Source organism: Chinchilla lanigera, unplaced genomic scaffold, assembly GCF_000276665.1.
Source record: "Chinchilla lanigera isolate Chin_1 unplaced genomic scaffold, ChiLan1.0 scaffold00054, whole genome shotgun sequence".
Taxonomy (NCBI): domain Eukaryota; kingdom Metazoa; phylum Chordata; class Mammalia; order Rodentia; family Chinchillidae; genus Chinchilla; species Chinchilla lanigera.
Window position 1 is genome coordinate 3,358,647 of NW_004955455.1, and position 21,379 is coordinate 3,380,025.

Genomic DNA, 21,379 nt, shown 5'->3' on the forward strand with positions numbered 1-21,379 from the left:
GCTTCTGACATTACTCTCAAAGCACTTCAGGTATCTTACTTTCTTTGTGGGTGAGAGAGAATAAACACCACCTGTAAATTAAAGGAAGAAGAGTTTATTCTCACATTTCAGTCCATAGTTGGCTGGCTCCAAGGCAGGATGGCACAGTACAGGGGCATGCAGAAGAACAGCTGTTCATTTCATGGCAGACAGGAAGCAGAGAAGGGAGAAGCTGGTGAGGAAAATGAATCTTTGCAGGCCATGTGCCCAATGATCTGCCTCTTCACACCAGACCCCGTCTCCTAAGAGCAAGTCAGCTGTCAGCCCCCATAATCCATTTACCTTCCAAAAGCCATAACATTCCACTCCTGGCCCCCCAAAAGATTCACTCCCATCCCTTTATGCAAAATACATTTAGCCCATCCCTGAGAGCTGCCAAAGTCCTGACAGTTTCAGCATTACTGAGAAGTCCTAATCCAAAGTTTCTCTTAGACTCAAAGTAACTTAGCTATGAAGTTAGACTCAAAGTAACTTGCTATGAACCCCTGTTCTAAAAAAAAAAAAAGAAAGAAATTAAACTCTGCTAACATATAATGTCACAGGGTAAACATTCCTACTCCAAAAGGGAGAAATAAGGACATAGAGACTAATAGGACCAAAGCAACATTGATACCCAGTATGGCAAACATTAAATCTTGTAGCTCCATGTCCAGCACCCAAGGCAAGCTCTGGTGACATGTGAACTCCAAAAAGCTCATGTGGGCCTTCCCCTAATGGCATTGCTAGTAATTGCAGCACTCACAGCTTCTCTTTTGGGCTGGTTTTGTTCACCTCTTGTGGCTTTCCTCAGCAGAAGTTTCATGTTGTTGTCAGTTTCTTCCTAGGTCTGCACTGCACTTTCAGCTTTACTCTCAAGGCTGCATGCTCTGCCCTGTCTTGCCTTCCAGGCCTTCAGCTAAAATCTGGGTGGAAGCCTCCATGACCCCACAACTCTTGCATTCTGCATGCCTATAAAATCAGATGTGGATGATGCCAGTGTCTGCTGCTGGCTTGAGCAGTAGCCAGGCTTCCTTGTATCAAGGCTGCATAAGTCTCCAAGGGCCTGAATGGCTTTATACTATGAACTGAATCCAGGAAATAAATTTCCTAGCCAGCTGTTCTCTTTCTCAAGTACAATCCACTGTGGCTCCCTTCTACATGCAGTCTTTCAGGTTGCAGTGTTGAGCCTGTGATGGGTAGGGACTGGGTGGTTCCTCTCATTCCCTCAGGCCATCTTTTTTTTTTTTTGTCTTTTTAAGACAGGGTCTCACCATGCAGTTCAGGCTGGCCTTGAGCTCACTTTGTAGCCCAAGTTGCTTTTGAACTCACAATGATCCTCCTGCCTCAACCTCCCCAGTGCTAGGATTACAGGCATGCACCACCCCGCCAGCTCAGGCTGTCCTTGAGCTCTCTTTGTAGCCCAGACTGGTCTTGAATTTGCAACAGTCCTGCCTCAGCCTCTTGAGTGCTGGGATAACAGGCACGCACCACCACGCCCGGCCCTCAGGCCATCTTTCCTGTTTCCTGCTGTACTTAGCTCCTTTTTAATGCCAGTCTTTTCAGCAACCAAGCTCTCCTCTGCTCTGTCTTTAGGGGAAATTGCTTTCTGGCAAAACTAAAAGCATCTGAACCATGTGGTCAGGTAGCAGGATAGGAAAGATCCACTTCTCTGATACCAAAATCTTACTTTCATCATTGCTGAGACATAGTGCCTGACACCTGCTAATTAAAGGAGGAAAAGTTTATTTTGCCTTATGTTTCAGTCCGTAATTGGCTGGCTCCAAGGCAGGAAGGCATGGCATAGGGGCTTGGTAAAAGAATAGCTGCTTACCTCATAGCAGACAGGAACAAGAGAGAAAAGAAGGCCTGGGGAAGAAAGTAAACCCTTTCTTCCTTCCTTCCTTCCTTTTTTCTTTTCTTTTCTTTTTTCTTTTCTTTTCTTTTCTTTTCTTTTCTTTTCTTTTCTTTTCTTTCTTTCTTTCCTTTTTGAGACAAGGTCTTGCTGTGTAGTTCAGATTGGCCTTAAACTCACTTTGTAGCCTAGACTAGACTCCAACTTTCTGTAATCCTCCTGTCTCAGCCACTCCCCCTGCCCACAGTGCTAGGATTATAGGCCTGTGCCACCAGGCCCAGCTGAAAGTAAACTTTTGTAGGCCATGGCTCCAGTGGCCTCTCCAACCAGACTCGGCCTCCTAAGAGCAAATCAGCTATAAGCCCCACCTGTGAATGCATGAGGCTTTCTGGGCCCATCTGTATTCATCGTAGAGTCTCTGTCTGATAGTTCCAAAGTCTGAGTCCTTTGTGAGTCTGGTTCTTTGAAAGTTATTTATTTCTTGACAGTGAATCTTATTCCACTTCTTTATTGCTTTTAAGTAGTGTTTTGTTCTGTTTTAGGTTTTTTGGCAGTACTAGGGATTGACCCCAGAATGTTTGCACTAAGCTATATCCCTAACCTTTAAAAAAAAATTTTTTTTTTTGAGACAGGGACTTGCTAGGTAGCTCAGGCTGGCCACAAACTCACAGTGATCCTCCTACCTCAGCCTCCCCAGTGCTGGGATTACAGGTGTGATCCACCATGCCCAGTCCCTCCCCAAATTTGACATAGGGTCTTATTGAGTAGCCCAGGCTAGACTCAAACTTGTGATCCTCCCGCCTGAGCCTCCTACAGAGTGCTGGTATATTTTTTATTGAATACCATATGTCCTGTGTAGAGAGTGGTAGACACTAAAGTAAATGGCATTTATACCTGACAGGAATAAAGCCAATCTGTCAGTAGTTGAGCAGGCTTTGGGTTTCATTGCTTCTAACATTACCCTCAAGACACATAAGGCTTCAGACAATTCCGGCGATGGCCTGCTAGTACACTAGCATGAAAGCTTAGGGGCCAGTGGGGTTTTTCAGTGTTCCAGTTTCACCCTCAGCTTTGCGTCATTCATCTATGTCTGTGCGCAGAGGGGCTCTTTCTCCACTTCATGTCTCTCCCTCATTGTAGACTCCTGTTACTTGTTATTTGGTGCTATGTTTGTGGGGGGTGAAAGAGGGCTCCTGGTTCTCCTGTTTCATCCTCAGGCTTAGCACATGTCCTTGCAGGGGTGTGGCCCTTTCAAAATTCCCGTGCCTTTTGTCTCCCTGGCAGTCAAACTCTGCTTTGGCCTATGGTTGATCTTGGGAAAGGCAGAGTTGTGTTGCCCTTCTCCAAGGGCGGCAGACCTGTACTTTGCAGGATCCTGGGCCCAAGAGGGCTGAAGGCAACCAGGGGTCGATGCGTTTTGTTTCTGCTTTTCTCCTAGTCTCCTACTTCCTTCCACAGAGGCAAAGGGGTCTTATCTCTAAGCCCCTCTCCAGTGGTGCTGGAAGCAAGAGGCTTTGCTGCTTCCCCTGAGAGGAGTGTATGGGAAGCAGGCACTGTTTCATGCTTTCCCTCAGTGGCGGCCTATCAGCTCTTGCGTACCTGTGACTCGGAGGGGGACCCTGGCCAGTTGCCTGACTGCAGTCCCGCGTGGCAGCACTCTGTGGAGGCCTGCACAGAGTAGCCTGCAAGTGGATGCAAGCTTCATTGTGTCTGCTGCTCCCCTTTAGTCTCAACTGAGAGGCAAGCCCACACCCAACCGTTAAATCTTTTTGGTTTGGTTTGGTTTGGTTTGGTTTGGTTTGGTTTGGTTTGGTTTGGTTTTGGTTTTGGTTTTGGTTTGTAATTTTAGCTGCTTTCTTCTTTTTTGTTTCTGTGGCTGTTACCCTTTCCTCCCATCTCTGTCAAAGATGAAGCCATCTTTAGGTCTGACGCTTTTTGGAGGGGTTTGTACATTTTAGGATTAAATTCCCTCTGTTGTTTTAAGACCTCAGCTTCTCAGTTTTGAGCTTCATAGGATGTGAAAGCAGTATATTCTTTCTTTTTTTATTTTATTTTATGTTTTTGTGCTGCTAGGGATCAAACCAGAACCTCATGCAGACTAGCTAAGCACTCTACCACTGAACTGCACCTGCAGCCCTAGCAGCATATTCTTGTTGCTTTCTGCTTTCTAAAGTGAAGCAAAACTCCCCCAGAAGTGCTTTTGAAATTGTAGCCCTATGTTCCCTCCCTAGGCCTTTCATTTCCAAGATTTTGTTTATATTTTACCCCTTAAGATAGGAAGTAGTTGTGTCCCCTTCCTAGATCCTGCTGGTCGTAAACAGGAATTCAGAGAAATCAGATGTACAGAGCAATGGGAACCTAATATTTCTTCTATGTAGAAAATCCTTTCTTGTGCCATAGCTTCGCGCTTGAAAAGATGAGTGTGGACACCTCGTGTGCATTGGATATTGGGGACACCGAAGCAGCCACAAAGCTCTTCACTTCATGCTGCCCCTGCCAAGAGGTCCCAATGTTCTCATGTGCTTTATCTCATCTGTCCTCAAGCCATCATGTGACACAGGAGCAGATGGTGGCTCTGCCCTGAAAACTGAGAGAAGAGAGAGGTCTGGAGGGTGAAACTCAGTCCTAAACCTAGACTCTCTGACTCCAGCCTGGCCCCAACCTAGGCTGCCCCACTGTGCTGTGTGCTAAGTGTAAGGTCTCCTAGGCAAAATCACGAAAGTCTGCACAGTCATTTGTTCAGAATTTAAGTGATTCATTCTGTGACTGGATCCTGAAATCTAAGATGGTCTGGTTTTATACATAAGAACGGTATCCCAAATGGGACTGTGTTCTTTAGGAAGAGTTCTCTTTGTGTCAGCATGGAGAGTGTGCCCTGAGCATGCCCTCAGGCCTGCTGTCTTTTTGTCTTCTGCAGCTCTTGTTGGTGCCTGTGGTGGGAACTACTCAGCCATGACATCCGTGGTCTATTCCCCTGACTTTCCTGACACCTACGCCACAGGGCGGGTCTGCTACTGGACCATTCGGGTCCCAGGAGCCTCCCACATCCACTTCAACTTCACCTTGTTTGACATCAGGGATTCTGCAGACATGGTGGAGCTGCTGGACGGCTACACCCACCGCGTCCTAGTCCGTTTCAATGGGAGGAACCGCCCACCTCTGTCCTTTAATGTCTCTCTGGATTTTGTCATTTTGTATTTCTTCTCTGACCGCATCAATCAGGCCCAGGGATTTGCTGTCTTATACCAAGGTAAGACATTCTTACTGAGGGCCCCTTGGGAGGGCTAAAAGAATAACTAAAAGGGGCTGGGGATTTAGCTCAGCGGCACAGCGCCTGCCTGGAGAGCGCGAGGTCATGAGTTCGATTCCCAGTACTGGAAAAAAAGCCAAAAAAAAAAACCACACAAAAAAAGAATAACTAAAAGAAGGAGCTGAGATTGGCAGAATTGGAAGGCTTTTAACAATCATTTGATCTACACTCTCACCTATAAACATCCCAGCCAATCTCAAAGACTTATTTACTATCTTTTTCCAACCCTCTTAAAGTGGAGCCATACCCTCTGCCCCTCTGATGTAAACACGGGTGCCAGGCACAAGTCTGCCCTCATCCAAGAAGCAAAGGTGTTGAGATGTAGCCTTTGTCCTGAATGACAAACCTCAAGAAGGGTTTAGATGGTGAGTGCTACAGGAGATGCTTGGGACTATCTCTCCAGGTGGGACAGTCTTGAGGAACAGGTAAGTCTATAGATAGGAAGAAAGAGAGTCTTCAAGACAGAGGAAGACAGCTGCAAAGCACAGGGTAGGGCAGCTGAAAAGCATGCTCAGGTGTCTGCAAGGAGACCAGTCACATAATTAGAAGTTGACAGCCCCTTTCTTCTGCCTCCTCGTGGGTTCTGCTTTGGGGGCCAGGGGGACCAGTGGAAGTGATTGTACCCAGACTTAAATCAGAATAAAGGTCTTCTTTTCCTCAGCAGCCTCCCTCTTCCTTCTCAGCTCTTCACTATTTCCATTGGCTTTCCCTTACTAATCCTTTTTGATCTTCTAGCGATCAAGGAAGAACTGCTACAGGAGAGGCCCACTGTCAACCAGACGCTGGCCGAGGGGATCACAGAGCAGGCCAACCTCAGTGTCAGTGCTGCCCGCTCCTCTAAAGTGCTCTACGTCATCACCACCAGCCCCAGCCGTCCACCACAGACTGTCCCAGGTAGCAATTCCTGGGCACCAGCAATAGGGGCTGGCAGCCACAGAGTGGAAGGTAGCGCTCTTGGTGGGTGGTTACAGAAACAAAAGTGCTCGTGGGTCTTCTCCTTCAGAGGCGGGTTGGGGTTCTGGCTGTGTGACCTCTAGCTGAGCCAGTGGAGCTGGAAAGGGCGATCAGCAATGACTTAGCCTGGGGGTTTTCACACTTCTCCCCTAACCCTGCAGAACCCACCATAGAAAGTCAAGGAGGTGGCCTCTGCAGTACTCACTCACTCTGCACCATTTGACTGTGGGCCCACTTAGGATTTCCTAGGTCACACAGCTCATTCCTCACATGCAAAAATTGAGGCCAAAGACTTCGTGTAACCATCAGTGGTAGCACAGTGGTTCCAGTGGTAGAGATACAAGTATCCCCACTTTGATTCTCATACTGATTACATTGCCTGCCTCTACCCCAAAGGTATTTCTAGAACAGGGCAAGGTATTGAGAAAGCCAGGTATTCCATGCTTAGCTCAGCTTAGCTGCTCCCACTGCCGCCTTTGCTTGCTGCCCCTGCCTGTGGGGAGCTCCTCAACTGGACCTGCGCCTCTCAGCTGCAGACCTCCTTTGGAAATTGAAGCACAATCAGAATCAGTAAACACAGTCCTTTGCACTTGCAGGATGGACAGTATATGGCTTAGCGACCCTCCTCATCCTCACAGTCACAGCCATTGTGGCAAAGATACTTCTGCATGTCACATTCAAGTGAGTACAAGAGAGCTGCCTGATTCTGGGAAGGGGAAGGCTCAGCATTCCTTTTCTCCTGTGCTTCATTTGTCTGGGTGCAGTGGTAACATCAGAACACGATTCCAAAGCCTTGAGTCCTAAGCAACATAAGGCAGCAGACATTCCTCCTCCTCTGTAGAATGAAATGTACAACTGGACAAATCTCACTAAGGTTGGAGGGATCATGTTTGCTCCTGTGTCCAAGGGATATGGTTTCAGGGAGGATTGAAACAATTCTGGCATGGAAAGCAGTATTTTCCATTTTTTCTACTTCTGCTGGTTCCTTGTAGAGCTTTTCTATGTGAGAGTAAAGATTCCTAGGACAATGCCACACCTCTTCCTTAGGCCTTCTAGAAATTGGGAAATACTCCTAGAGAATCCCAATATTTTATTAACTATTAATAATAATTATTTTTAAACAATTATTTAAGTAGCTTATACATCTTTATCGTTCAATTCTGACCAATTTGGGAAAAAATATTTCCTTTCCTTATTTTGCTAGTTGGGTTTAATAGTTCTATCTTCCAGGAAGGGGGCAACTGTTTATGTTACCAATGTTTGTATACTGACAGAGCAGTTTGTTCTTATTTTTTCTAGACCCAGACTCTGTCTTTCTTGAGGTTCCCGGTCTAGGCTCTCTCCATTACAAAGGCTTCTGGAACACTGATGTCCCAGTAAAAGCCCTGTTTCCTAGCCTTCTCATTTGCCATACATTAAATGTGAGATCCTCTGTTGTCCGATGAAGGCTACCGTGACCGTGCTGTGATGACCTTACTTAGACATCTCCATCCTAGACATGAAATCCTTCAGCAGAAATAATGCCCTTACTGTTGTTTATTAAAGCTCACTCTCATGCCTTTTACATGCACATACACACACATTTCCTTAGTATCTGTGGGACTCTGGTTCCAGGACACTCCCTCCCTCACTGAATACAAAACTCCTTGACTACCCAAATCCCTTACATAAAATGGCATAGAAATAGCACATCATTCTCTTGCATGCTTTAAATTTAAATCATCTCTCAATTACAATGGATTACAATGACTCATACATTGTCAGTGCTATGTAAATAGTTGTTATACTAAATTGTTTAGGAAATAATGACAAGAAAAGGCTTGTACATGTTCAATACAGATGCAGTTTCTTTTTTCAAATATTTTCATGTGTGGTTGGTTGAATCCACAGAAAGAGAACCTCCAATTTGGAGGACTGACTGCATATATGTAATTTTTAAAGTCACAATTTCATATCCTCTGAGGAAGCCTCTCAGGTATAGTCCTGTGCACATGTTCCCTGCAGCAACAAGCGCACAGGTCACTTTCTGTAGGTCGAGCATCTCTCAGCATGGATATCTCATGGATATCTCTCAGTGGATATCTAACTCCCCTTTGACCCTGGAATCCCTCTGTAGCTTCCTGGCCTAGCAGCTTGAGGGGTTGCAGAGCTGGAGTTAGGCAGGCAAGTAGAGACTTTAAGCAGAAAAATGTTGCCCTTACCCCATTTTAGCTAAGTGGGCTTTCAGGTAAATGGCATTTGAAGATAGGGCACTTTTATGTTTGTTCGTGTGTTTGTTTAGAAAAAGAAGAAAAATCTGAAAACTCAGTTTCCCAGCCCAGTGTTTTCCAAACTGGAATAATTCTGGCAGTTAGAAAGTTCCATGTTGCCAAACACGGTGACACCTACCTGCAATTGCAGCTACTTGGGGGACTGAGGCAGGATTGCAACCTCAAGGCCAGCCGGGGCAACTTAGTGAGACCTTGCCTCAAAATTTTGGAAAAGGGAGGTGACAGCTGGGATGTAGCTCAGTAATTGAGCACCTACCTAGTATGCATAAGGTCCTGGGTTCAATCCCCAGCACACAAGAAAAAGAGAGAGAGACAGAAGAAAAGGAAGATGAGGAGGAGTGGAGGAAGGAAGGGAAGAAGGAAGGAAGAAGCAAGAAAGAGTTAGTTCCATGTTATGCCAAGAAGGAATCTGCCCTGCTGCACTCCCCTGATGGCCACTTTATATCTGCACAGTAGTCCTCCAGATCCTTAAAGGAAGCCGTTAGGTCCTGCCTTAGACCTACCCCACTGCACACATTCTGTTTCATGGGTACATGTGCCTCATGAGTTGGTAGGTTGCTTGGGGTGCTTTGTTCTGATCCATTTGAAACATTAAGTTGTTTTTCTTTGACAGATCCCACCGTGTTCCTGCTTCAGGGGACCTTAGGGATTGCCGTCAACCAGGGCCTTCAGGGGAAATCTGGAGCATTTTTTATAAGCCTTCTACGTCAATTTCCATCTTTAAGAAGAAGCTCAAGGGTCAAAGTCAACAAGATGACCGTAATCCCCTTGTGAGTGACTAAAACCCCATCATACTTAGGACACGGGATCCCTCTTTGAGCTCAAAGCTGCCAAGGTCAACCTTGCCATGGTTCTCCTCTGACAAAGACCAGCTCTTCCCTGCCGCCCCATCCTGAAACTGAGAAGGAACACCATGCTGTAGGGGCAGTGCAGCCCGGATTCCTCCTGCTTCATCAGCTGCACTTGGGAGAGAGACTCAAGGCCCAGCGCCAAGCCCTCCCTGCATCTCTCTCTGGTCTAGCAATGGGGGTGCCAGACAGGGAGGCCAAAATGACAGAGATGGTGGCAGCTAGCACTGGGCTCAGGTACATTCTAGACGACGGCTGGGTGGTGGGTAGGGTTAGTGCACACTGAGCTTTTCTTCTCTGTTTTGTCCACACACAGATCAGTTTGCTCCGGTCTTTACCGTTTGGAACAGGGCCAGGCTAGAACAATTCTCAGGTCTCTTGAGGGCTGGCCTGGTTCCACACAAGTATGGGCTCCTGGGTATCAGCAGCCCCAAATCATGAAGAGGGCTGGTCCTCTGTACTGACTCTGGAGCTTTACTGTCGGAGGACTGGACTGGGATAGGCCTATTCCAGAGGGCCTGAGGGGAAGGGCTAGTGACCCCCGTTCGAATCAAACCTGATGCCTTCCATACACATGCTTTTTTCTAGAGGCTTCTTTCAGTAGCTCAGTGAGCTACAGAGCAAGCTTGAGGGGTGGGATATAAAACATCCACTCATTTATTTCTGCTACAGACTCTACTGGAAGTATTTGTAGGCACTCGGTAGCTCCTTTTGAATTGGATTTTTTTTGGTGGTGAGCAGTACTGGGGATTGAACCCAGGACCCTGCACATGCTAGGCAAGTGCTCTACCACTGTGCTACATCTCTAGCACTTTTCATTTTATTTTGAGACAGGGTCTCACCAAGTTGTCAAGGCTCGCCTTAAACTTGTGATGCTCCTGCCTCAGCACCCCCGAATAGCTGGCATAATAGGAGTGTGCCACTGCACTCAGCTGTGAGTTGGATGTATTTGGGCTAGCCCCTGAGCTGCTCGTGGTCCTGTGGAACCTGAGCCAGGCCTTGGGCTCTCTGTTCTCTCAGCTGACTCTCAGTTCAGAACAGGGAGTATAAAGACTGGCATAGCCTTTAGGCAGCACTGTGTGAGACATGGGCCCTGCAGACCCCACTTTAAAAGCAGATAAAAAACACTCTAGGGACTGTGTGCTCTACCCTTTCCTACCGGAGCCCAGTGGGATCGTGAGTGATTCTGTGGGGAAGGAGAGGACTCTTATCCCTGGCCCCGTGCCACGTTGCCCCTCACCCAGAGAGGTGACCTGGAGAGACTGGGGTGAGGGGAAGGGAGGGTTTGGAACTGGAGATCCTCCAAGGATAGGCCTGAAGATTGAGAGCTCCAGCTGCAGTGGCCCCTGGTTGTGAGAGTAAGTGCCATCTTCAATTTAGAGTTCCCGCCATCTGGAAGCAGGCTTTGCCAACAGCAGCTGAGAAGAGCAGCCCACGACCCTGTCAGAGCGTGGCTCTCCTGCGGGCACTCAGGCCTCGGTGCTTGCGTGCTTCTGCCTCTTGGGTGCCCTCCTTGGCTCGGAGCCTACCTCCCTCAGATCCCTAAGCCACTGCCTGCTGTGGCCCTTCCTGGGATTCTGGCAACCCATCCGCACCTGGCTGCTCCCAGGGTGATGTCTGCTGACAGAGGTGACATTTGGCAGCATGAGTCCAAGAGCGACATTCAGAACCAGTAAGCAGAGGAGCATTCAGAGAAGTGAAAAGGGACAGTGTGTCCACAGGTTGGCAGAGCACTGGTCCAGGCCCTGTGCAAGACTTCTGAGGGCTTGGAGCTGCTGGGTGTTGTCTTCCTACTTTGATCTAGAAAGGGTGGTCACCCTGGAGCAGCTGTCCGCAGGCCCCTGAGTCCAGAGACAGAGGCCTGTAACACACTAGGACCACTGGAAATAGACTGACACGTGCAGTTTCTCCTCCAGCTATTCTGGGCCTTTGCGGAATCTCTTGTCAAATGCTGGTGTCAGGTGTGGGCAGTCACAAAGGGCCTGTGCTGTGAATAGCTCCATGTACATCTCAAAGGCAGTGTGGAATTTGTCCCTGGGAAGGGCTGGCCTGGCCAGGGGGATTTGCTCAGTTGCCCTGGGCCAAAGCTGATCACTGGTCTGGGCCTTCCTGAAGGCCACTCATTTACCCTCCTTACATCTCAGGGCACAGGAGGCCATGCCCCAGCCCAGGTGTTGTCTGAACTGAAGCTGGAGCAGCCCTTTCTCAGAGACCCCAGGAAGCACAGGTGATGCCCCTGCATTCCTCCTGCCTGGCCTGGGCCCAGCCCAGTGCCTCCAGGACCAGCTTCCTCTCCAGGGAGCAGCCCCGGGAAACCCAAACCCACCTCAGGACAGCACGGGGGGAGGAGGGCTGTAAGCTGACCCAAGCCGAACACCATGAATGCCTGGCCACAGCCCCAGCTAGAACATGTCAGCAGCACCCCTGGGGGGAGTGAACACCCAAGAAGTAAAATTATCACCGCTGAGGTGAGGCTCAGCTCCCAGGAGCACTGCAGGAAAAGGCACTTGGTCTTTTAAGAAACACCTCTAGAAGGGAGGAGGGGCTGGAGGGGACTGGAAAGGCTGACCCTGAGGAAGGTAAACGACAGTGCAGCAGACGACCTTGAAAGAAAGGCTGGGTGTGGTGGCGCACACCTGTAATCCCAGCACTCGGGAGGCTGAGGCAGGAGGATCATTGTGAGTTCAAGACCAGCCTGGGCTACAAAGTGAGCTCAAGGCCAGCCTGAACTCCATATCGAGACCCTGTCTCAAAAAAAAAAAGGAGACCTTGAAAGAGGCAGAGGAAGGCCCAGAGCCTTTCCCAAGGGGACAGCGCAGCCTGTGCGCTGTGCTCAGCCTCGGCCCTGCGGCACCCCGCCTGCCTTCCTGCATGCGCACCCACCCGTGTGTTGCTCCTGTGGTGACTGCACCGCGGCCGACTGGGGCCTGGCTGCCCGGCGTCTGGGAGCGTCTCACTGCCTAGGTCCCTCTGAAGGCCGGTGGAGGCCCTGGCTGCCCTGTGCTCTTCCCTGCCTGCCCCATCCATTTCAAAGCAGAGGCCGAGCAGGAATGAACCCCGTGCCTTTCCCCACATCAGTCAGCACTGGGTTGAGGGCTTTGGCTCCAGACGTAAGCCAGCCAGCGGCCCACAAAGATCAAAGCACTTGCAAGTACAGCTGTCCTGGCCCTCAGGTTGAACCCGAGGCGTGCCCGGGCCTGACGCCACCCCCACGCCTCAGTCAGGCCAGCCGGGAGCCTGCCTGACCCCACTTGGGATCGGAGTCTGGCTGCTGGTCTACCAGCAGGGCGCACAGCAGGCCACCACCCAGCTCCTGTGGGCACCATGCACTTAATCTTCACAAGCACTTAGAAGTGGACAGCCTCAGAGACCCCCACTCCACAGCTCAGTCCTCCGGGGCCTCCTGGGTTTCAAATCTCCTGTTTGGTGTTTGATGTTGGCTTTTGTTACTACCTTGGGAATTTTTAACACTTTGTTTCCTCTGGTGTCTTTGTTTACCTTCTCCCTGTTCTACCTCCTGGCCAGGTTTCTCAGTTCAGCTGTCCTGGTGTGGGGTGTTTTTCAAATCTCCCAGCCTCTGCTGGCTCCCTCAGGCGGGACGGCGCAGGGGAGACAGACCTCTGCGGGCCGTGCCACAGGCTCCTGTCCTGCGGAGCAGGGGTCGGGCACTCTCTGAGGCAGACGCGGGCCGTGGGGCGGGCGGAGGAGGGCAGTCAGAGGTGAATCTCTCGCTTCAGAAGGGAAGTGTCCGAGGAGGTCCCCTTCCTGCCTGTGCAGGGGGCTGCCACCCCTGGGGTTCACATGGCGCCAGGACCTTCCCACATCCAAGTCACTTCCCAGCCGGGATTTTGACTTTAGATGACAAGGCTTTATTTGTAAATATGCTCTTAATATGCAACTCTGAGAATAAAATAGAAACATCATGTATTTTAAAATATAAAATGAAGTGTGATGCACTGTATACAATTTAATATATATTTTTAGGATTTTGTTATTTAAGAAAATGGAATGTAATGGTACTTAACTTTTACAAAAGAGAGAAAAATGTTATTTTTACTGTCTGGAAAAAAATAAATATTCTCATTGTTGTAGAAACAGCAGTGGGCCCTGGGCTGTTGTTTTTCTGAGAGCTCCTCCAGAGACCACGGCATACAGGGAAGCAGGCAGCGGAGAGATTCTTCGCCCACCCTGAGCGCCAGGCCTCAGCCCTGGCTCACTTTCCTCCAGCAGCATCTCCAGGTTTCCTCAGGTCTCGTCACGGAGAGCTGATCTGTAGCTGGTCAGACGTGAAGGGGAGGGGGGGACGACGACTTCCCAGTCAGTACACTGCACAGCGGGCGCTCGGGAGGAGGAGGTTTGCTCTGGCCTCGAGCCAGGCAGCGCACACCTCCCCTGGAAAGCACAGTCTGTACCTCAGGAGGCTGCAGAGATTAGGAGAGAAAATGTATCTAATACACTTACATAATTATCCCACGTGGCACTGGCCTTGCCGCTCAGAGCAACCTGTTCCTCCTTTCCACCTTCCTTTCTCCCCCTTTCCCTTTTTGTTGCTTTGAGAGGGAATTTTTGCTGTGTTTCGTAGGCTTGTCTTGAAGTGTTGGATTCAAGTGATCCTCCTGTCTCAGCCTCCCAACTACAGGCACAGGCCACCATGCCCAGGTCAACCTTTTGCTTTTTGTAACATTCATAGGAGCCAGAAGTGTGTGTTGCTCGATAGGAGGGACTCTACTGTTAGGCAGTGCTTATATTCTAGCATCGCTTTCCAGTGGGTACCGCTCCCTTATTTGCTGGTGAGGGAATGGGCTCAGCAAGGCAGTGAGAGTTGAGTTGAGAGTGAAGCGCTGGAGTCAGACTGTTGGGGTTCAGATCCCCCTTTATTAGCTTGAGGCCTGTGAGAGTAAGACAGAGACTTCGAAGGGTTGCAGTGCAGGAGTGACAGAGTCCAGTTTAGAAAAATTTCCTTCTTGTATCCAGTAAACTAGATTGGAGTGGGGTAAGAGCTCAGGCAGGAACACCAGTCAGGAGGCGCCAGGGACCTGAGGAGGCCCCTAAGGAGCAGTGTGGGCGAGAAAGGCAGCCACGCCCATAGGTCAGGGCACGCACTCGGGCCAGGCTGCCTTGGAGGAGGCCCCTGACCATGTGCACCTATTTTCTCAGCTGACTAACAGGGGCAGTTGTGGCACCTGCAGTGGGTTGTGTGAGTTATTGCCTGTGGCATTTTTCAATCAATAGTAGCTGTTCCTTGTATTCTAGATTGGAATCAGGGTAAAGAACAGGGTAAAATAGTCAGGTGTTCTCACCTGGTCCCTGGAAAGGGAGAGGGGCTGCTCTTTAAAATGAGCAATGTACAGGCACCAGGTGTGAGAGGAGACTGAGTCCAGTGGGAGCCCAATGGGCCACCGAGGCAGAGCCATCCACTGGGCATTGGACACATGGCCTAAGACCACACGAGAATCTTGTGGAAAGAGTACAGTCCATGGAACTATCCTTACGGTCAATGTCCGAGTCGATCTTCTGAGACTGCTGAGGACAGTGTCTTGGACACATACTGAGGCAGGTGAGGGGGCACTTGGGCAGGGCCAGGCCGGGGTAGGGCTTCCCTGAAGCCAAGGATCCCTGAGCAGAGTTTCTGACCTGACTGGTTCAGGCACACACAAACTGCTAGTTGAGTCACAGTTCCAAATTCTCAGGACCTGACTTGGCCAGTTTAATCTAAACCCAGCCAGGTTTACTAGGTATGTAGGGATTTTGAGAAAAGGGGAAATGGGCCAGTCCAACCAAAGAATCCTACCACCTCTGATACAAACATGTTTCTGAGTGTGGTGTCCAGGGACCCTTGTGTGCTTGGTCAAAATAGGGTGCCTGGGCCCTGCCCCAGACCGACCACATTGGCCTCCCTGGGAAGCTTCCCAGATAATTCCTGTGCCCACCAGGGTCTGACCACTACTTTCATTTATCGGAGAAATTTCACAATGAGTTGCCACACACAGCTGCGCAAGTGAAATTCTGATCTCTGCCTCCTTCACTCATGCGGGTATGTTTGTTACTCAGCTGCAAATACTATTTCAGCCCAGAGATCTGCACAGGGCAGACAGGTGCACGTCAGGGCATGTGTGTAAAAGACAGCAGCTACCCAGCTCCTCTGTAAGGGGGGCATCCCCTGGACAGGAGGTGTGTGCTCCTCCTTCCCATCTTCTCCCCGCCCAGGCCCAACTTCCACTCCCAGTCCCTACGCTGCCGCCACCCTTGCAGTAGGACAGCTGGCACCTTTAAGGTCTGGTCGCACTTTAGTGTTTACCTTCACTCAGACTTCCTTCTGTTTCCCAGAAGCTCTTTCCTTCCACGAAGGAAAATATTTTTAATGGCAGGAAATAGCTGGTGGAAAACAAACAGGGTGGCCTTGCTGGTGAATTTCTTAGAGACAAATTGGGCAGCAACAGAAAAATAAATAAATGTGGCCAGAACCTTCAGCTGTTCTGTCAAAAGAATCCCCTTTGGGTTACAGGACAATGGTGCCAGGAAGAGACCACTCCAACCCATTTGGGGACCACTGACATTTTTGTTTGTTTTGTTTTTTGAGATGGGGTCTTGCACTGTAGTTCAGACTAGTCTTGAACTCGCTTAGGTAGCCCACATTGGCCTCGAACTTGAAGTGATCCTCCAGCCTCAGCCTCCCCAGTGCTGGGATTATAGGCGTGTACTCCCATACCCAGCTTGGGACCACTGACTTTCACATCACAGTCAGACATCCCCAGGAGCCAGCAGCAGGGTAGCAGCAGTTTCATCCTTTGTCAGGTAATCAAAGCCTGTTCTTCCTATGTGGAAGGGAAGGGCTGCACGAGGGTGACCTTGTCTGCACTCCTGAGAATGACAATAGCAGTCTCCTCTCCCCGCGACGCCCTGCGTGCATAGAAATACAGACAGTCTCTTGGATTCAGAGAACTGGAAAGCTTTTGTTCCTCTGGCAGGGTCAGGTCACCATGAGGGGTTGTTTTTGCTCCACTGAAAGGGGCACTTTGGGAATAAAATATTTCACCCACAAAAAAATGCAATATTTGCCTGTAGCTGGAAGTCTTTACTTCTGGTCTCCAGCTGTTGCTTGGAGCCGCCGGGCGGCTGCTGAACAGGCCTACACCCTGAGCCTGGGGGTGGGCAGTGCCGGGCTGGGCTGGACGTGAACCAGCCTGTGTCCAGGAGACCCATCTCTAGGACAGCCTGGCTGCAGGGATGCCCTGCACCCTCCCACTGGGCTCTGGAATGAACCCGTTAGCTTGTGGTGGCTGGACCGGGAGATGTGGCTCCAGAAGAAGCATTTTAAGGCAAAATGAGATCCCAGCTTGAGGTCCTCGCTCCTTGGAAAAGCCTGAAATGGTACAGGCTTTTGTAGTACCAAAACTGCAGATTTCATTATTTCACAATTAAAAGCATTCTACATTGTCCCTGTTTAAAGGAGGCCACTGAACATATAAAAACATAATGGGAGGCCTGCTACTTTGTGTACTGATTATGTTTAGTTAACTAACTTGCTTAAGTGACCAGCACCAAAAATATAGGTGAGGGATATGCAAGGGGAATTCAGATCTCTTATTTAACCAACAGAGGAGCAAGCTTGCTTTTCTTGCTTTCTTTTTTTTTGGGTAGAGGATGGAAACGGGGGAGACCTTGTACAGGCTAGGAAAGTATTCTGCCGCTGGACCACGCTCCAGATCTTTTATTGTTTTTTTTTTTTGAGACAAGGTCTCACTAAGTTGCCCATGCTGGCTCAAAGTTGTGATCCTCCTGCTTCAGTCTCTTGAGTAGCTGGGATTACAGACATGTGCCATGGCACCCGGCTTTTGTGTTTGTGTGTGCACTGGGAGTTGAGCCTAGGGCCTTTGCACTGAACTATATTCCCATCTTTTATTTTATATTTGAAGACAGGATCTTGCAAAATCACTAAGTTACTGTTATGGGTTATATCTAGATATACCCCTGTATGGGTCAGTGTTTACTAGAGTAACAGATATAACACGATATACAGATATATAAGAATTTACAAATTTGACTTACAATGGCCACCCACAGAGTTGGATGTGGAAGAGTGCAGAGTCTGTCTGCACACAAGACTAATGGATTCAGTCAAAGGTCCAGAGCTCACTGCAGTGTCCTATGCGAGTCCGTAGCAGGAGGCCAACGGGTCTGCAATGGAAGACAGGAGATGACGTCCAAGGTGATGGCAAAGACTGGAGCTCCCCCAAAGAAATAGAAACATTTCCGTCCCTCTTCATTTCCCCTTTATACCTCTGTGTGACAAGCCTCCCTAGGGTGTGGAATTGCTGAGCCAATTTGGTTGAGCTTCTCTTACTTACTCAAGCTGACACAATCAACCAACCATCACAACCCCCAAAGTCTAGGAGGTAACTGGATCATGGGTGTGATACTGGATTAGTTCAGTGATTGGTTTAGCATAGCTCTGGGTATGAATGATGGATTTACTAAAGAGGGACGACATACACTGGGTGTGGGTGGCACCAACCAATAGGCTTATAGCCTGGATAGAATAAAAAGGGAAAGAAGGAAGGCTGGCTGCCTCCTGCCTGCTGCACCATGGACTGTTCCTCCTCTGCCTGCTCCTCAGTCATGCTGCCCTGCCTTAGAACCAGCAGACTCTGGACTAAAATCCCTACAGATTGTGAGTTTAAATAAACCTTTCCTCCTTTAACTTGTGGGTATCAGGTATTTTGTCCCATCAATGACAAAGTAACTAAGACAGTGACCCAGGCTGTATGTGAATTCATAATCCTCTTGCCTCACCTCCCAGAGTGCTGGAATTACAGGTGTGTGCCACCACTCCTGGCTAGGGTAACTTTTTTTTTAATGGGCCTGAATGAGCTGAGGAATGTTTCTGAATATGCAAGGCTAATATAACAAATGAGCTGTCTTGGTTACTTTTCTCTCGTTGCTGAGACAAAATGCCCAACACCCAAAATTAAGGAAGGAAAGGTTTACTTAGCTCACAGTTTGTGGAGGTTTCCACCCATACTCAGCTGGCTCCAAGGCAGAGTGGCAAATGGCAGTTCATGGTGGCAGAGAACAGCAAGAGCAACAAGGGCAAAAAGGGGGCAGAGCAGCAGTGGACAAGCCTCTTTCCCTCCGTTATATCGTATGCAGGCCGCCAACCATAGAGCGGGTGTAGCACTCACACCTATAATCTCAGCATTGACCTATGAGTCAATCATAAACTCTAGAAGCCTGCCCCATGATCGTATGAGGCTTTTGGGGGGCATCTAGACACAAGCCATAACAATAGCTCTCATTTCTGCAGTTCCTGTTGTGTACCAGACCTTGTGCCAGCCACTGGACCAACATTACTGAATTCATCTTTGCAACAACTCAGTAAGGAAGCCAAGGCTCGGAGAAGGGGTCTAGCCAGTGCAGGAAAGGGCCTGGACTCAGTCCAAGCCAGACGGCTCAGAACCAGGCCCCTCCCATCACACGGGCGGCTGTCCCTCAGTAGATGACCATCACAGATGTTGCCTCCAGGTACCCAGGAAAAAGTACAGATTGATTTACCTGGGGCAGAGAAGGTATCAAACCTCTACCTCTTGACCTACTTGAGGACACACCTTTGAAAACCAGATGAGGACAGGCAGCCCTTTCCCCAGAAGAGACCACACACAACACTTCACACAGCAATTCTGAGAGCCTAGAGAGCCCCGGAAACCTTGCTGTGCGCTTGAGGTTTACGATCTTTCCATTAAGCCATGAACATAGTCATTTGAAAGTCAGAGGCCAAAGGGGCCACAATAACAACAATAATTATAGTAACCAGGCATACATTTCTCTGACCACTCACTGCCAGACACTTCTTCCAGGAGACGGCACGCTTTCTCTGTACAAGCCTAAACAGTAAACATTTTAATTAATTCATGTTTCAACTTCACAGACCATTCGGTCCCTGTTCTGTCAAGCTCTGGTGGGGGTGATCGTTCCTTGAGACCCTTCACAATGGTGTCATCACACTCTTCGGAGCCATCAAAGCTACCCCATGAGGAGCTGGGAATGATGAGGGGCCACCAGGTCCTTTGTTATTAGCTGCAGACAACATGTAAACAAATGAGCATAGTGTGTTGCAATAAGACTTGATGGATGCCAAAACTTGAACTTTACAAACCTTTCACATGTCACAAAATACAGTGGTACCTCGGTTCACGAACTTAATTCTTTCCATGACGCTGGTCACAAACCAAATTGGCCAAAAACTGAAGCAAATTCAATGATTAGGTTCAATGTTGACCTTATGGGGAAATTTGCTTTGGTTCTCGTCCAATTCTATTTGCAACCAGAATCATGGAAAGGATTAAGTTTGTAGACTGAGGTTCCTCTGTACTATCCCTTTGATTTTTTTCTTTCCTAACAATTAAAAAGTGAAAAAAACCATGGTTAGTTCAAGGACCAGACAAAAGGAGGTAGCAAGCCCACCTCTGCTGGTCCCTGCACTACACTAATCACTTTTCACTGGTACCTAATGGAATCCTCACAGCAATGTATGGATTAGGCATTGTTTTTATTCCCACTTATCAGGTGAGGAAAATGAGGCTGTGAGGTTAAATGCCAAATTCAGAATGCACAAGCAAGTGCCTGCCTGGCAAGCACAAGGTCCTGAGTTCAATTCCTGGTACCAAAAAAAAAAAAAAAAAAAAAACAAAAACCAAACAGAATGCACAGGAGTTGAGCCCACTCCAAGCCTGTTCGCTTTCTTGAGTGAATTTGAACTGTGGAAGGAGTGAAGGAAAGCTGGCGGAGGAGCAGAAACGGGGACCCTCATGCAGCCGCAGCCATGGTGCACCCGGGATCTGCGGTGTAGGGAAAGCCCCACCTCGGGCACTCTGCCCACGTGGTCTGCACGGCAGGAGAGGGCGGGTGGTTTCCTGAGCTGCTCCTGGCTCCCCCAGGGCGGCTCCCAGAACAGAGGCCCCAGATCCAGGACAGCTGTCAGCCCTCACATTGTTTTGTGTCTCCCAGGTTCTCTTAATTATAACCAGTTTGCCACTCTCAGCAATTTCTTATTCTCCTTTGCTAAGACCCATGAGTTGGAAGCAACCCCCAGACTCCCAGCCAAACGCTGGGCTAACATCCCTTTCCCACGTAGAGTGAGTCTCTTAGAAACTTGCCTTTTTTCTTGGTCCTGCAGGGCGGCCAAGGCTTGCCCTCTTTGCAAGCCACTTTGCTTGGCTGGGTTCTGGCATCTGAATCTCTTAGTAAAGGGGTAGACAGTTTGGGTGTAACTTGTTGCAAGCCCTTGGCCTTCCCAGCTGACTCTGGAGGCCCCCACAAGCTGAAGCAAAGGCCAGTTGTCCTGATGCGCTTCACCATTCTCCATTCCATTCCAAGCTGGACCTGTGTATTATTTAGGACCACATGGTCTGGAAGCTGCATCCAAGGAAGGCAGCAGCATGCAGACAGGGAGAAGGACATTCGTTTCATGTCACACCCTGTGTAGACAAGCTTAGTCAAGTGACCTGGCTTCACTAAGTAAGCCGATGATTTCCCATTGAGGAAATGTTAAGACTGTGAGCTATGGACCATGAGGACCTGTGCTCAATGCTAGCTCTACCGCTGCTACTTCCCAGACCTTAGTTAAATTACTTAGTCTGCCTAATCTCCATTTGCTCATCTATAAAAAGAGGTGTAATATATTAGGTTTAGTCACTGGCCTCTGAGTCCTCAGTATATTTTAGTGACACCTCACCCCACTGGCCCTGGGAATTGAACTCCATGCCTTTGCAGTGAGCTACATTCCCAGGCCCTTTTGTAATTTTTTTGTATTAAGACAGCGTCTCACGAAGTCCCTAAATTATGCAGGCTGGGCTCAAACTTGCCATCTTCCTACCTCAGCCTCCCAGAGTGCTGGGATTACAGACACACGGCACCATTTCCAGCTGTTTTTAATGACTTTTAGCAGTAAATTAAGAGTGACTGGGAAGAACTCAAGAGTGACAAGAGCCGGGCCAGCAGTGATTCGGCAAGTGACAAATCACAAGAGGATCTCGGATGAGCCGGCCTTTGGGATCAAAAAGCCCATTTATCAAATTTAGCAAATTACACAAAGTAAGGGCAATTCTCTCCTCAGAAAATAATCCCTCAC

At 48.9% G+C, this 21,379-nt stretch overlaps 1 protein-coding gene and 1 long non-coding RNA gene across 3 annotated transcripts in view; one reads left to right on the forward strand and one right to left on the reverse strand.

Annotated features, from left to right (window-relative positions):
• Kremen1 (kringle containing transmembrane protein 1) overlaps nt 1-10,044 on the forward strand; it is a 59,951-nt gene extending 49,907 nt beyond the window's left edge. The window contains exons 6-9 of one of the 2 annotated variants that reach the window (XM_005396174.2): nt 4,788-5,120; nt 5,916-6,125; nt 6,731-6,815; nt 9,018-10,044. In XM_005396174.2, coding sequence (XP_005396231.1) covers nt 4,788-5,120; nt 5,916-6,125; nt 6,731-6,815; nt 9,018-9,186 — 797 coding nt within the window. In that variant the 3' untranslated portion in view covers nt 9,187-10,044. The remainder of the gene's footprint in view (nt 1-4,787; nt 5,121-5,915; nt 6,126-6,730; nt 6,816-9,017) is intronic. The other variant, XM_005396175.2, reaches the window with a different exon arrangement.
• Nucleotides 10,045-11,964: 1,920 nt separating this feature from the next.
• Nucleotides 11,965-19,322, reverse strand: LOC102025871. The gene is made up of 3 exons (XR_262818.2): nt 19,180-19,322; nt 17,302-17,430; nt 11,965-13,673 (listed from the first exon to the last, which is right to left on the reverse strand). It is a non-coding gene; the product is annotated as an uncharacterized LOC102025871 (long non-coding RNA).
• Between the last annotated feature and the right edge of the window lie 2,057 nt (nt 19,323-21,379).